Source organism: Alligator mississippiensis, chromosome 2, assembly GCF_030867095.1.
Source record: "Alligator mississippiensis isolate rAllMis1 chromosome 2, rAllMis1, whole genome shotgun sequence".
Classification (NCBI taxonomy): Eukaryota; Metazoa; Chordata; order Crocodylia; family Alligatoridae; genus Alligator; species Alligator mississippiensis.
Window position 1 is genome coordinate 65,347,148 of NC_081825.1, and position 15,198 is coordinate 65,362,345.

The following is a 15,198-nucleotide window of genomic DNA, read 5'->3' on the forward strand; positions in this document are numbered from 1 at the left end:
GCAGATAGTTTATATACAAGAATCAGTTCTCTTACTCCTGAAATGCAGATATCTGTAGGTCAAAAAGACACTAGCTGCTTAACAGCAAATGCAGCAATATTACACAATAAAATTGTCTATCTAAAAATAATACTAAAAGGGGTGCTTTCAGGATTGGTTGATGTTAAATAAGATAACAATGACAGGTGTCCTGAACAAAGATATCTGTTGATCTAAGATGCCAGTAGATGATGAGACCAGCAATAATGTTAAAACCACTATTTTTAAAGCAGAGACATCAAATGCTATATTTCTGGAAACAGTTTTCAGGAACCTGGAGTGTTCTTCAGCTCCTAACATACCTGTTTAGTAAGGAACATCATAATCATTATGGACATATTTTAGTTTGCATAAAAATAACTTGATCTTGAGACTTTTGTAAGACTTATTCCAGAAAGCTGCTAATGTTTCAGTCTTTTTTGGTGTTCAGGATATGTTTGTAAGGTATGCTTAATTAGGAGGCAAACATATCTAAGGCAAGATAGTGTTCCTTTAAAAAGATGTTGCCACTATACTATTGAGGGTTTTTTTAAATCCCTGTTATTGTTAACTAGACACTAGAATTCATAGACATTAGGGCTGGAAGGGACCTCGGAAGATCATCGAGTCCAGCCCCTGCCCAAAGGGCAGGAAGTCAGCTGGGGTCATAGGATCCCAGCAAGATAAGCATCCAGTTTCATCTTGAAGGTGTTCAATGAAGGCGCTTGAACCACCGGTGGCAGGCTGTTCCAGACCTTGGGGGCTCGGACAGTAAAGAAATTCTTCCTTATGTCCAGCCTGAAACGATCTTGAATTAATTCTCTCTGGGGGATCGTTTGATACTCTTGGTTTTCTTACAGGTGCTGAAAATAAATAATCCACTTTAAAAGTCATTTTAATGAATCTTTTTATGCAAAAAACAGAAGGGATCATATTTAACATTTCAAGGTTGTCATGAGAATATGAGGGATATCTGTTCTTGTTAAAATTCCTGTGTACCATACACATTTTTTAAAAATTCTTTCTTTTGCATCCTTTGAAATATGCACATTTTCATTAATATTTATAAATTAAAAATGTTCATTTTATATGGTTAAAAGTTTTTAAATGTTATATATTCTTGCTTCTTGGAAATATCTTACTTTATTATGAAGTAGCAATATCCTTTGTAGCTATGGCTGAAACTTTATAAAACTAATTTTTGGGTCCCAAAACAAACTTTCACAAAAGGAATTGCTCGGAAAATTTATATATCACATTTCATGCCAGGATGGGATATTTCTTTAAACTTTGGAAGAATATGAGAAAACACTCTAAAGTTCAGAAAATTTTTGTTACTGATTTTTTCGAAATGTTTTCTGTTTTCTCTTTGCTTCATTTTGTCTGAAAAATATTTGTGCCTTCAATCTTGATCTTTCCTTCTGTTGGTTGCTCAAGAGCTATCACCTTCATTATGAATAAATATAGTTTAGAATTTGGGGAGACTCTTGGGAGAATTGCCAGGCTCTATAATAGCAAGATCATCTTGTAGAATCTGTATGACTTTTGTAAGGTGGAAACAGATGACACCTTTGTGCTGCTATAAAAATGTGGCACTTGTGGCACAAAGGCAAAGTACCTATAACTTATAAAAGTTATAGCTCTACCTTTTGTTGCACCACAAATGCCTAACGTATGTGGCATAAGTAGTATTAATTTGTGATGTAAGTAGTATCAATTTGTGCTACTTTATTGCAACAGACATCGGTTAGATTTATGGTGGGAGAGTGTGGTCAGCCTGGAGCTGCCTGTGCTCTAGCCACCCCAGGCAGGCACTCCCAGTGCTTCAGGGGCTCAGTCCTGCTTGCCCTGGGAATTCCCATTCCTGGGGTAGGCAGTACTGGACCCTCAAGCCCTAGGAGCACCTGTCTGGGTTCCCCTATTAGGGTTTTCCAGGTGCCCCTCAAGACTGTGTTGCAGCCCTGTTTGCCCCAGGTGCAGTTTCTGGAGCATATCTTCGTAAGCAGGAAAAGCTAGGGTTTCCCCACCTAAAGTGACATGGCCCTGCAATCTCCAGGTCATTTCAGCTGGGGTTTCCTTGCTTACAGACATGAGCACCAGAGATTCCCATGTTGTGTCTCTGTAAGTGGGGAACACATCACTCATTCAAATCAACAAGCAGGGCAGTGGGCAATGTGTTTCAACAGTGAAGTGGATCAGCTGTGCCAGGACACATCCTAGCACACAGCTGATCTGCTTCATTTGGCAACATCTATTTCTAGCCTTAGGTAGTCAGACAATGACTTGCCTAAAGCAGGGATAAAAAGAGGGGTTACAGTTAAGATTACTTTCTGTTCCTCTCTAATCTTCCCCAGTCTGAAAAAGGTTCAGGAGTTCAGAATCAATGTAGGCTGTATAGAACAGTTAGAGAACCTCCCATTTGCGTTCTTGCTTACAAGACATTTTGTAATTGGAGGACTCCAGGTGTTCTCAGCTGAAACAAACCAAGCTTTGGTTTTATTTACCATCTTTTCTTATTTGTTTTTGAATCAGGCTGAAGAAATCCAAGATAAAACATTATGTTAAATTGTATACTGCATCAGGATGGGGAAATGCTCAGGAGAGTGCATCATGAAGTGATGCTTTTTCACCTACCTTTTTTTTTTTCTGCTACCTTTGGTTGTGGTCAAAATTTTACCTTTATAAATCTGTTTCCATATATATAAAAAGTTAATATGTATTTTAAAATGTTAAGCTGCTGCATTCTTTCTCTGCTGATCCAGGGAAGGACTGATATAGAAGGTTTGGGGCGTGGGGAGTGGGTAATTGGAGTGACAACACCAGAAAGGTAATGAACTGGACCTTGAGGATTTGGCAAGTGGTACATGGAGCCCTTGGGTCTTAAAACTGGGGGGTGAAGTTTAGAATAAGCATGTTTTTAAAGAGATAAGAGACTATTGGCAGGATATAGAGGCTGTATGAAGAGAATAGTTTACACTCTGCTGGTATATATGGCTTGTGGCACAGGCGACCACAGGAAAATTGAAAATGCTTAATTTTCTGGATAGAAAGCTATAGATACTTTAAAGTTTTTTGAATCTGCTTAATACCTATAGATACTTTGAAGTTTTGAATGTGATTAAAATTCTTCCCCTCCCACATCTACTATTTTATTTTCCATCTTAGTATAACTCTTCCCTTTCTCAGACCCCCAAACTAGCGTAAGTCTCTTATGGACTTGCTACAGATTTAAGGAGAGAGTCCTGTTTTGATGTAGTCTGTCAAAGAAGGGCTCCCTTGCTGTCCTTATACACCAAAACTATTTAATTCTTTAGAAGTCTTAAAAATGGAAATTTAGAAATACAAAACTTCTTTAGAAATAGTTCCGTTTGAAAATGTATTTCAGTGTTATCCATCTACTGCTCTAAAAAGTACTAAAGATGCATCTCTCTCAAAAGTTGCATACTTTTTAAAATAGAAGAGATCGGAGAAACCCCAACTGGCTAGATCCTTTAACCATTCATTACCAGATTTTTAGGATTTGAATTTTTATAAGTATGGGAAAAGAATTGGGGATATTATTGAGGTTCCACTGATGTGTCTATATGAGATGTTTATTGTACAGTTGACTAATTTACTGCACAGTATACGTCTCAGCATCTACATTTGTGCCCCAATTAGGGCACACAAAACTAATAAACTCCGCAGCAGGGTAGTACTTGTAAAATACAAGTACTGCCCTGTTGCAGAGCTTTTTCATGCGTAGCACCTCATATGTAGATGCTGCTCTGGCTGACAGGGAACCTAGGGCTTTAGCCTGCTAACCCAGGGCTGCTCCAGCCGGGCAACACATGGTGTGGAGGGGCTGGATGAGGCATGAAGGTGCTTTTGTGTAGGGCTAACAAGCAGGGATCCCCTGCAGTAAAGCATCCTGATGCCTCAGCCAGCCCCTCTGCAGCTTGTGGAGCCCGGTCAGAGCAGCCCTGGCTGGCAGGTTGAATCCCCGGGTTCCCTGACAGCCTGGGCTACTCCAACTAGGCTCCACATGCTGCACAGAAATAAACTCCAGAGCAATATGTTCCAGAGCTTTTTGTTCCTGGGCACATGTTCAAATGGTGTCCTGGGAACAAAAAACTCCAGAACAATATGCTACAGAGTTTGTGTGCATTAATTATACTTGTAGATGTACCCACTGAAACATATTTTAACCTTAGCCCCCATTTAAACAGTTTCTTATTTGTAAATAGAGGTGTTTAGTTGTGGGGTTTTTAAGTTGAAAGAGAATTGTTGTGGTTAGCAGCTAGATTTTGTTTGGTTCTGTTTTGGAAAATCATATTAAGCAAAGTAGGTCAGCAGATGTGCTTATACAGGTAAACCAGACTTAACCTGCTGTTCATAAAATTAAGATAATACTGCTAATTGGAGATTCGTGACTGTGTGCTTGAAGGAAATGGCTGTGTCCAGATTTTAAAAGGCACAGAGCCATAGAGTGATACAAGATCATTGTAATTAGTAGACAAGATTGCCAAGAGGATTAGTAAACAGAAGTCTAAAAAAATCTCTTTTCTTTTGTTTGTCAAAGAGATGTATTTTCAAGAAAGTTTTTGAAGATTGGTGATAATTACTAAGAGATTTGGTTTGGATAAGCTCTAAGGACTTCAAGTAGAAATTGGAATCTTTCTGAACCTTACTCCCTGCAACTCCAGCACTAGTGTCCCTAACAGTTCAGACTTCAGTAATTGGTTAGGTTTATGGATCTTGTTAGATGGGTCCATCTGATTTGTTACTAATGATGATTCAGTAAAACTTAATTCATTCCTGAATTTAAAATATCAAAGGTCAAAATGTGTGTGAGTGAAATCAGGAGTAAATTATAATGTAATTATCTTTCCTGGTCAACTGTGTCGTGATCTTCTAAAGAGGCTGAGGAATATTTGAGTTATAGGGAATATTGGGAAAAGGTTCCCTTAAATTAATTTTTGAAGAAGTTTGTGTAGAGGCTGTATTTGAGAACCAGTAGCATAGCTGGGGGCAGAACCAGGGCACCAGCCCTAGGGGCTGAGTTGGGAAGAGAAGGGTGCAAAAATAGCAGCTACTGTACTGTCAGCCTGGCTGTTGATGACAGTGCAACAACTGTCACTGGCCCAGGGCACAGAAGTTCTGACATATGCCTTTGTTGAGGACCTGCATGTATTTTTTTTGTACAAAAAAAACCGCTTCACTCATTTTTAGTATTTAAAGGTTTCATAGAAGAAGGCTCATAGGTGTAATAAACATTTTCTTGTATTGGAAAGCAGCCCTAACGTTGAATAGAGAACTCTGTAAAGTAAAACAGTATTCTTCCCAGGGATACTTTGTTGCCCCATTCACTGAAAAGTATGTGAAATCTTCCCAAGTCATATCCTGCCTATTCACTAATCACCAGGGATCCAGGTTTTCCATTTCCCATGGAAAAGCAGAGTAAACCGCGGATTTTACCTTCTAGCAGATTTCTCTCGTTTTACCAGAGAAGCCCATGAATTTTGCAATTTGCCCCTAGTCCTTGCTGTGCCAGCCCCAGGAGCAGCTGGCGCCAGCTGTAGAAAGAACTGGGGCAGGGGGAGTCTTGCTGCTTTGCACCCTGCCAGTGGGGCTGCAGGGCTTTGTCAGGCTCTTGCCGGCTGGGGCCAGCAGCAGCACCGGCCTCTTCCTGGCACTCGGGGTGGGCTGTGCCGAGTAGTAGGATCAGAGCAGCAAGAAGCGCACCCCGCCCCCTGCACCTACTGACAATTTCCTCCACAGCTGGTGCCGGCTGCTCCCAGGGTTGCTGCAGCAAGGGCTAGGGTGAGTGCGGACAAGCTGCGCTGTTCCCCTTGCTGCCCGGGGCTCTGCTTTTTTCCACTCACCCCAGCCTCTGCTGCAGTGGCCCCAGCAGCAGCTGACACCAGCTGCCTGCACCAGGGCATGGTGCAGCCCAGGAGCTTGGGTGAGTGGGGACAGTTGGAGCCCAGGCGCAGGGGGACAGGCGGAGCACGGTGCAGCCCAGTGGCTGCAGGGAGCTGGCACCAGCCACTCCCAGGGCCGCTGTAGCAGGGTCTGGGGTGAGCACCTCTCTGTTTCCTATGCTTTGCTCCCTTGTGTAGCCCTAGGAGCAGCACCCATCTCCCCACCCCTTCCCTAGTCCCAGCCTCACTCCCTCCCTCCCTCACCGCCATGGGAACCTATTTGTTACATTATAAAGTGGGCTCACTTCATGCAAATTTAATGTATGCGCCATTCTGTGGGAACGCATAAATCAAGGGAAACCTGTAACAGATTTTGGTTTTTTATTAGATAATTTGCAATCTTTTTTATCAAAGAATTTGCGATTTTTTAATTTATTTATTTTTAATCAGGGAAAAAAACAGGATCCCTGCTAATCACATATATAAAGGAACAGCAGACATCTACATAATATACAAACCTGATATTCTAATACAGTCTGTGTGGCTGTGTTACAGGTTTATTTGGATTCGTGGTGGATCGTTAGCAGGCACAACACTTAATTTGGATCTGAATAACAGATGACAGCAGCTAGAGTCAAAGTAATGCTGGTGCTCTTAATCCTCAAAATTAATTGCATTATAAACACATACACAATGAAATCTTGGCCTCATTGCAATCAACAGCAAAATTCTTTAATGGAATAAAATGTCATCTGTGTCTAAGATCTTGCAGGACTCTATGCAAATGCAGATAGTCTCCTTGGAGGGATGGAGAGCTGTGAACTAGGAATTAAGAGGTTATACCTGTTTACACCTCTTCATTTGTAGTTCACAGCACTCCTCCATCTCTCCAAGCAGACTGTTTGAATTTGCATGGAGTCTTTGATGTTTAGCTCAGCCTGCATCTGCTTCGTTTTCAGACTTGAGAAGGGTACCTGATGCCCAAAAGTTGTCCAACTATACCAACTTGGTCTGCTCTTTCACCTTGGTCCATTAAAAGATGTCTCTAGAAAAGCCTTGCCTCTCTTCCTTAGTTCACAATCTGTGACTTGGTTAAGAGGCAAGGAAAGAACTGAATTGTAACACGTTCATTTTCTTGGAAAGTGTCTCATTAAAAGTATGCTAGCAGAAGTTAATATTTGATGTACTTTTTGTATTTAATAAATGGGAGGCAGCCCCTCCTCCTTCCTCCTTGACTGTTTCCTTAATATATGTCTGAAGCTTCCCATTAGACTTCTTTACATAGAAAACAGCAAGTGTTTGCAGTGTACTTTAAAAAGATGTTTAACTGATTACTAGAAACAAGTCTGGCCATCCTGAGATTGTAAGATTTTCCTGGTACACACGAAGAGCCAAATCAAGGAAGAAAAATACTCCATTAAAGGCTTAGTGATGCCTTTATTTATGTGCTTGCCACGTATGTTTATCAGTGTAAATAACTAAAATGTATAGAAAAAAATCATAAATGTTATAAAATCTAAATTTAAACTCTTAGTTATGGGCTATTTTTTCAGTTTTTGAAAAATTTCCCAGCTAATAATTTTACATGATTAACTATTTTAACTTCCACTAAGAACTGAGGAGGCTGCACAGCATTTGGTAGCAACTGAAAAACTTGACAGCAAATATAGCTAGATTGGCCTAGTGAGATTCATTTTGTCGCCTTTTACTCTATTTCTTATCTATGGTCCAAGAAAACTGTTGTCATTGTTTTCCTAAAGGAAATATTCAACCAGTTATAGACATTTTAAACTATTTATGAGTTCAACATCTGTCCAACAAGCTTGGTTTAAATTTTCAGTCATTGGTAAGGGCTACAAGATGGAAGAAGCTTGCTCTCTCTTCACCTCTGTAGTCTTACAATGTTTTACTTTTTTCAGATAACTAAACAATTACTGTTTGGAAAACAAAAAGCAGAAAAGCCTACATTTTCGACCACCCAGTATAAATGTATCTTTTCCTTTTAATCACTGAAATCTAAACCTTACTGTTACAAAGCTTTTTGAAAAACTGACTTCCATTTGTAGTTTAAGACTATTATCTCTTGGTGGACACTAACTGCAAACATCTCTTAAGTTTGTTCTTTGTTAGAACTGTTTGGACTCCTCTTTAAAAACAAACTTTATTTGACCAGTTTCTGGGTTGGTTAAAAAAATATAGACTGTAGTTAAAAGATCTGTTAATTGTTGCCTTTGCCTTAATAGCTTTAAAATTCTTTAGGTGGCAAAGCAAACTTTGTTACTTAGTTATTGCTTAGTAATTTTACATTTTGGTAGGTTAACTAACTTCATGTTTGATGTAGTGCTTTTTCTGTACAATTCTGATGGAAAAATGATCAGTTCACACTTTTCTCATGATATTGCTTCTGTAGAGGCACTTTCCTAACTACAGGGCCAAAGAACATTTAAGAAGCCAGTTGCATATGTTACATACCTCTCAAACCTGATGTGGTACAATATGGTACGGTATGGTAGAGTATTATGATATGATATATGGCAGTGCGAAAAAGGAAGAGGGAAGCATTAGAATGGATATCCTTTGTGATTTGATTCTAGTAGTTTTAAATGTAGATGGTATTTTAGCAGAGTTGGTGCTAACACTGTGTGTTATATAAAATAATATCATTTGAGTGTGTGTGGGTTAGAGGAATGTCTACCTGCAGCCGCAAGATGAGATGAAAGTGCTTTGGCAATAACTCAGAAGTTCAAGAACTGCAGATATTTATAACCTTCACAAAATGCCATATGAAGTTGTTCCACTTAGGCTTTTAATAACTTTGAAAGGGAACTTTTCCTGAGAGCATGGCAACATTGATGGTATTAGCTACTAAGTCAATGCTGTCCATAAAAACTTTTCACTACTGAAGTGAAAGTGTAAGGGTGGATATGTATAGCATTAAGGATAAAGGTCTAAGGCCAATCCATCTAATTTTAGCAATAAACCTTTAGGTGTGAAAACTGATCAGCTTATACTTAGACAGAAGGGGAACTATAACTGTGAGAAAAAGTGTTGCAAAAGCTTTGTTTTATTCATATATATCAGGGGCGGGCAATCATTTTGGGTGGAGGGCCGCTTACTGAGTTTTAGCAAGCCATCGAGGGCCGCGTGACAGGCAGCCCAGGGCAGATAAATATTCTTTTTCTGAATTTTTTAGGGGCCCCGTGGGCTGGATAGAATGGCCTGGCAAGCGGCAACCAGTCTGTGGGCCGCATTTTGCCCACCCCTAATATATATTATGTGTGTGTGTGTTCACACATATACATATATAAGTATATATACATATATCTATATATAGAACACAAAGGACCATGAAAGCAAATGTGCAGCAATGAAAGGAAGGAAATATTTACTTTATTGTTTACTTTAATAATATTTAATGTTTACTTATTACTATTTCTAGATAGAGCAACTGTCCACACACATACATGCATGTTCAGGAGAGGGGGAGGAGGGGAAAGCTTGCCCTGCCATCAGCACCCCGCACCACCACTACATCCAAGGAGTGGCCTGGGCCCCTGCCCCAGCCCTACTCCTCGGTAGTGGTGGCACAAGGTGCTGGTTGTGCAGCACTGGCCTCCCCCCAACTCCATCCCTTCCATCATGGTAGTGCTCCGCTGTGCCAGTCCATCCCCTATGTCCCCCTTGGCTGGGGAAGGAGTGCCACCATGATGGTGGGAAAAAAGCTGGCCAGTGCTGCCACTGCCTCCAAGGAGCAGGGCTGCGGGGGGCAGGGGAATGAGGCCACCCCTTGGACATGGTGATGAGGCTGGAGCAGAGTGGGTGAGGCCAGCGGTGCGCCACCAGCACCCCTCACTTCTGCCACCTCCAATGAGCAGGGCTTGGGATGTGGGGTGGCAAGGCCAGCACCGCTGGCCTTGCTCCTTTGCACTATCCCTTGCATCCCTGCTGTCATGGTGGCGTTCCACTATGCCTGTCTATCCCTTCCATCCCTTTCTGCCTCCAAGAAGCAGGGCTGAGGGCATGGGGCAGGGGGAGCTGACCCCTAGCCCCTCAGTCTCTGCTGTCATGGCAGCACTCCACTGTGTGGAGTTGGGTCTGGGGTAGGTGCTGCCCAGCTGGGGCAGGGCGGGGCATGGGGTGGAACCATGGCTCATCCAGTTGAGCGGCTCCCACCACTGAGTGCACCATGGCTGGGGCATGTGTCCTGGATCGGGGTGGGGTGGGATGGGCTGCAGCTGTGGGCTGATGGTCGCACCAGGCTCTTCCTGATGGGGGAGGGGAGGCTGGGCTGCACTGCTCTCAGGGTGGGCAGTGGTGTCACTGGCGGGGAGGGTTGGGGGCTATGGACAAATTTAGGGTGGCTGCAGCTCTCCCCCCGCCCCCCCGTAGCCCCCTTCCAGTGCTGCTGCTGCCCACCCTGAGCGGAGCACGGCCCAGGCCCCCAGATGCAGCCTGCCTCGTGCAGATCTGGGGGCACATCTCTCCCCCCCCCCCCCCCCCCCGCATGTACTGTGCTGCAGCTGCACGCACGCACGGGCATTTATCGGCCAAATTTTCAGCCACATCGGGCCGATTTCCAATATAGTCAATTTACTTTATAGCAGTGCTGATCCAATATTGGACAGATATATTGGTGCACCTCTTAAAAAATTCTTCTTTGCAAGCTTTCAGGTACAAACACCCTTCATCAGACTGAGGAAGTGTCTGAAGTTGGTCAGTCATATATACGTGTGTGTGTGTGTGTGTGTGTGTGTGTGTGTGTGTGTGTGTGTGTGTGTGTGTGTATATATGGGTGTGGGTGGGTGTCATGACAGTTGCTCTCTACATATAGAAATAATAAATAAATATTATTGAAGTAAATAATAAAAAGATTTTGTTTCTGCATATTTGTTTTCATGCTCCCTTGTGTTCTAGATTTAAGTGAGTTTTGGTAAAGTTGTCAAGTTAAGCTTGATAGCCATAAACAAAACTCGCTTACCATATTTACTTGAATCCAAGATGTCTCTGACTGTAAGACGACTGCCCAATAATTTGATTCTAAACTTGGAAAATGTATAAATTTGTTATAGTTTTCCATGTCTAGAATCTGATTTTTTGCAAATGTGCAGCAACAAGAGGAAATATTTACTTTTTTGTGTTATTTCTATATGTAGAGAGAAACTGTCAAAGGTTTAATTTCTATAAACAAAACTTTTGTGAGACTTCCTTGTAGTGATAGTTCTTCTGGTGTCTAAGAATAAGCTGATCAGTTTTCACATCAGAAGTGTATTGGTAAAATTAGACGGTAAGAATAGAGGGATTGGCCTTAGACTCTTATCCTAAATGCTATATATTATCACTTTTACATTTATAAGTTGCCTTATAATGATTCTTGAATGTAGCACTTCTTGTAAGGCACTAATTTTTCATGCTATTGTTCCCCTGTCTTTTAAGGTTACAGAAAACAGATCGGAGTTTGAAAATTTGGACCTTTACGCAACTTCTCGAGAGCAACGCTTTCGTATATTTGCCAGCTTAGAATTTGAGGGCCAATTATACATGACTCCATATGACTTTATTAAGTCTGTTACAAGTGATGAACCTGAATGTAAGTAGGATCTTTGTATTGATAAAGCTGCTAGACCAAATGTCGATAACATCTATTATTTTTCAACGTGTTATTGTTTTTCTTTATGTGAAAAGAAATAGCTAAAAATCCAAAAGGAAATTTGAAAATTTCATGAATTCATATTTAACAATAACTCTGTGAGTTTTCCATTTCCTGCGGAAAAACACAAGTTTACTCCTTTGAAGCAGGAAACTGCAGGTTTCCCCTTACAGGCTGGAAGTGTTCCAGCCTACAGGGAGCTACTTGGGGCTCAGGGGAGGGGGATGAGGATTGCAGGCAGGGAGCACCATGTGTGTTTGCACACGCATACACACGTGACTGGCAATACAGCCAGGCAGGGTAGGGGGAGCAGGCCCAGCAGCTGGATACAGGTAAGTCTACACCCCCCCCCCACCCCAGTATACAAGATTAAGACTGTATTTGGAGCTATTATGCAATCGCCTCTAGGTGCACTATGCAAACGCACCTAAATCAAATAAAAATATATATTTTTAATAAAATTAAAATAAGTTATAATAGATGTTTGATTTTTTTTAGTATATGATTTGTTCTTTTTTTCCATTTTGAAGATACCATGCCCCCACTCCCCTGAAGGAGTGCTCTCAGGGCAAAGGGAGGGACTTCCAGTGGCAAAGGTCAGGGGGATAGGGGCAGAACTTCTGGTCCTAAGATGGCGACCAGGGGGCAGAACACCTGTCAAGGGGCAGAGGTATCCTTGTGGCATTTGACAGCTTACCAAAACTCATTAAGCAGCTCTTGAGCCAAAATAATTGCCTGCCCCTGGAATATGGCAAAGGGGTCTTGGAAAGAAGCCCAAGCAAAGATAGGCTGCAGACCTAAGCAGGAAACAAGCTAAGCACCCTGTACACTTTTCTGTTTTGTTTTCTTTCTACTTGGAGCTTGCCACACAGGGGTGAACTGAACCCCTGCAGGACACTGCTGTGCCTGGGGACAGCATTAGTATTATGGGGCCTTTCATCTTGTTCCTCAAAGATTCAGGTTGTGGCTGAAGGGGAGGCAGAGGCCACTGAAAGGGGTGGCTGGGAACACCCTAAGCGTAAAGCTTAGATGAGCAGGTAGAGTATAAAGACTGGGTACAATCTGGGACCACTAACATACAATGTGGTGGATATCATGAGCTTTGAGAACTCTGTAGCAACACCCATGAGGTGCCTACAGCATCCTTCAAAAATGGAAGGTATGCCCAGATGAGGAAAACAGAAACGTTGGCAGGTCAAATGTAATAGCAAAATAAGGCAGGTCAAAAAAAGAATTTTAGGAGCATCTAGCAAAAGATGAAAGTTTAATCATAAAAAATAATTCAGAAGCAGGAAGCTAGCAAGAGAATAAATGGACTACTATATAACCAAAATGCACTCAGGGATGATAAAGCCATAGCAAAAAATCTGAATGAATTCTTTGCATCAGTTTTTATCACAGAAGATACTGGGAAAATTCCCATGCTGGAGCAGTTCTTAGTAGATAGGTCTGAAGAGTTGGACCATATTGAAGTGACGATAGAAGATGTTTTAGAACAAATTGATAAATTGAATATTAGTAAGACACCAGGACCAGATGGCATTCACCCAAAAGTTCTAAAGGAGCTCAAAGGTAAAATTGCAGAACTGTTGGCAATAGTATGTCATCTGTTATTATTAATTGGCCTCTATGCCAAGAGGATTGATCAGTTGCCAACATAGAGAAGGACAACCAAAATGGTATGGAGCAGTTGCCATACCATGTTTCTTCTTTATTATCCTTCTGGCCTTGTGACTCTTGTGTCAGGGCTTATAGTCAACAAAACGGTTGGGGAATGCCTTCACCTCATCAGGTATGTGGTTAGAGTACTCTCCTGGAAAGTGGCAATGGAGATTTGAATGCCTTCAGAATAGACCCGTAACCCAAGTCTACCACTCCCTTGACAAGTGTTGCAGCCACTAGGCTATCGAGCAAAATGTCTGCACCATAACCACCATTTCTGAACTAATTTGTTGTTGAGGTGAATTAGACCTGCTCAGACCATACCAACAGGCAGAATCCATGCATGTAGTTGGGTTCCTTGCATGCAGTAGCAATTGAACTTCTGTGGAAGTAAGAATATAGGGGTGCTTGTACACGTGACAGTGGTTTAATCCCCTAAATTGAAATGGTGGGTTTTCAGTTGTGATGATTAAAAACCCACTGTTTCAATTTGAGGGCTTCTGTCACTGTTACAAGGGGCCTGATCCTTTTCTCCCCTCACCCCACCCTGCAGAGCCTGCCCGCATCTCTCGTGGCGGGGGAGGGGGTGAGCTGCCAGCAGGCCCTGAGCTGCAGGAGACCCCAGTCCTTCTTTCTGCAGCGGTGGTGCCCCCCTGGGGCTGACAGGGTGGGCTGTTAGCAGGTGGCTGCTGCCCCAGCTTGGGCAGCACCCACGCAGTAGCTGCCTACCCAGGCAGGTCTGGGGGCGCTGCCACAGAGGAGGGAAGGACTGGGGCCTCCTGCAGCTCAGGGCCTGCCAGCAGCATGCTCCCCAGCCATGGGAGAGACAGGCAGGCTCTGGGGCTGGTGGGGGAGATTGGGCCCCTCACCACTTTTTTTTTTTCCCCAGCGGAGCCTGCTCACATGAGCTGCTGCCGGATTGAGCAAGCAAAACAGCGGGGGGGGGCTGGTCCTTCCCTCCACAGTGAGGCTGCCTGGGCAGGGTGCTAATAGGCAGCACCCACCAGGTCCAGCTCTTCCCCAAGCCCATGCACTGGAAGCTTGCCAGGTGTTGCTTCCTATGCAGGCTCAGAGAATAGTTGGATCCAGTGGGTGCTGCCTGTGAGCTGGGGTAGCATCCGTGCAGCTAGCACCCCACCCAGCAGCAGCTCGCACAGGTAGGCTCTGCTGGAAAAAAAAAGTGGTGAGGGGCCCATTTTTTGTTTGTTTTTTTTAACTCCCATGGAGCTTGCCTTCCTCTCCCATGGCTGGGGGGCAAGCTGCTGGCGGGCCCGGAGCTGTGAGGGGCCCTAGTCCTAGCCTTGGCCAGTTGCACCCCCCTGGGGCTGCCCAGGCAGGCAACTACTAGGTGAGCCCAGGGGGGCGCCTCCACTGCAGAAGGAAGTACCAGAGCCCCCTGCCATTCAGGGGCCACACAGCCACTGGCAGCTTCCCCCCTCCCCCCCCAGCACTGTAGGGGACATGGGCAGGCTTCGCAAGGGCCGGGGGTGAAGAAAAGGATTGGCCCCTCACTGCTTCTGCCTTCAGCTCCTCTCTTCTGTGGCAGGAGGAAGCAAGCTGTCAAAAGGCTGCAGCGTTTCAAATAGTTACGCTGCAAACTAAGTTACATGCAGATGTGGTTTAGTTTGCAACTTAAACTCATTTAAATCGTAAAAAAAACCCTACTCAAGTACAGTGTGATGCACAAAAATGGTCCATTTTTGTCACATATTCAAACTCCATAGGTGATTAAACTGGATTGTTTCTAGGTATGTATGTAGGCCCCAGTTTAGGAGCCAGGGGAACTTTGCAGTCCAACACACATGGAGGTACTTCCTGAACTTAAGAATTGACTGAGTTTTGTTGCTTTTAGAGCAGGGCTTATCTGGATCTCTTTTGGGAACTTAAACTCTGCCTAAATTCTGCCTTAATTCTGTCTAAGTTCTGTTTAGGTATTTATTACTTAATGTCTCTGGATCTGTTTCCCCT

General features: G+C 43.1%; 1 protein-coding gene across 6 annotated transcripts in view; it reads left to right on the forward strand.

Annotated features, from left to right (window-relative positions):
- MICU3 (mitochondrial calcium uptake family member 3) overlaps nt 1–15,198 on the forward strand; it is a 117,160-nt gene that overhangs the window by 21,216 nt on the left and 80,746 nt on the right. For all 6 annotated transcript variants that reach the window (XM_059721784.1, XM_059721786.1, XM_059721787.1 and 3 more), the window contains exon 2: nt 11,355–11,508. In XM_059721784.1, the coding sequence (XP_059577767.1) occupies nt 11,355–11,508 (154 nt within the window). The remainder of the gene's footprint in view (nt 1–11,354; nt 11,509–15,198) is intronic.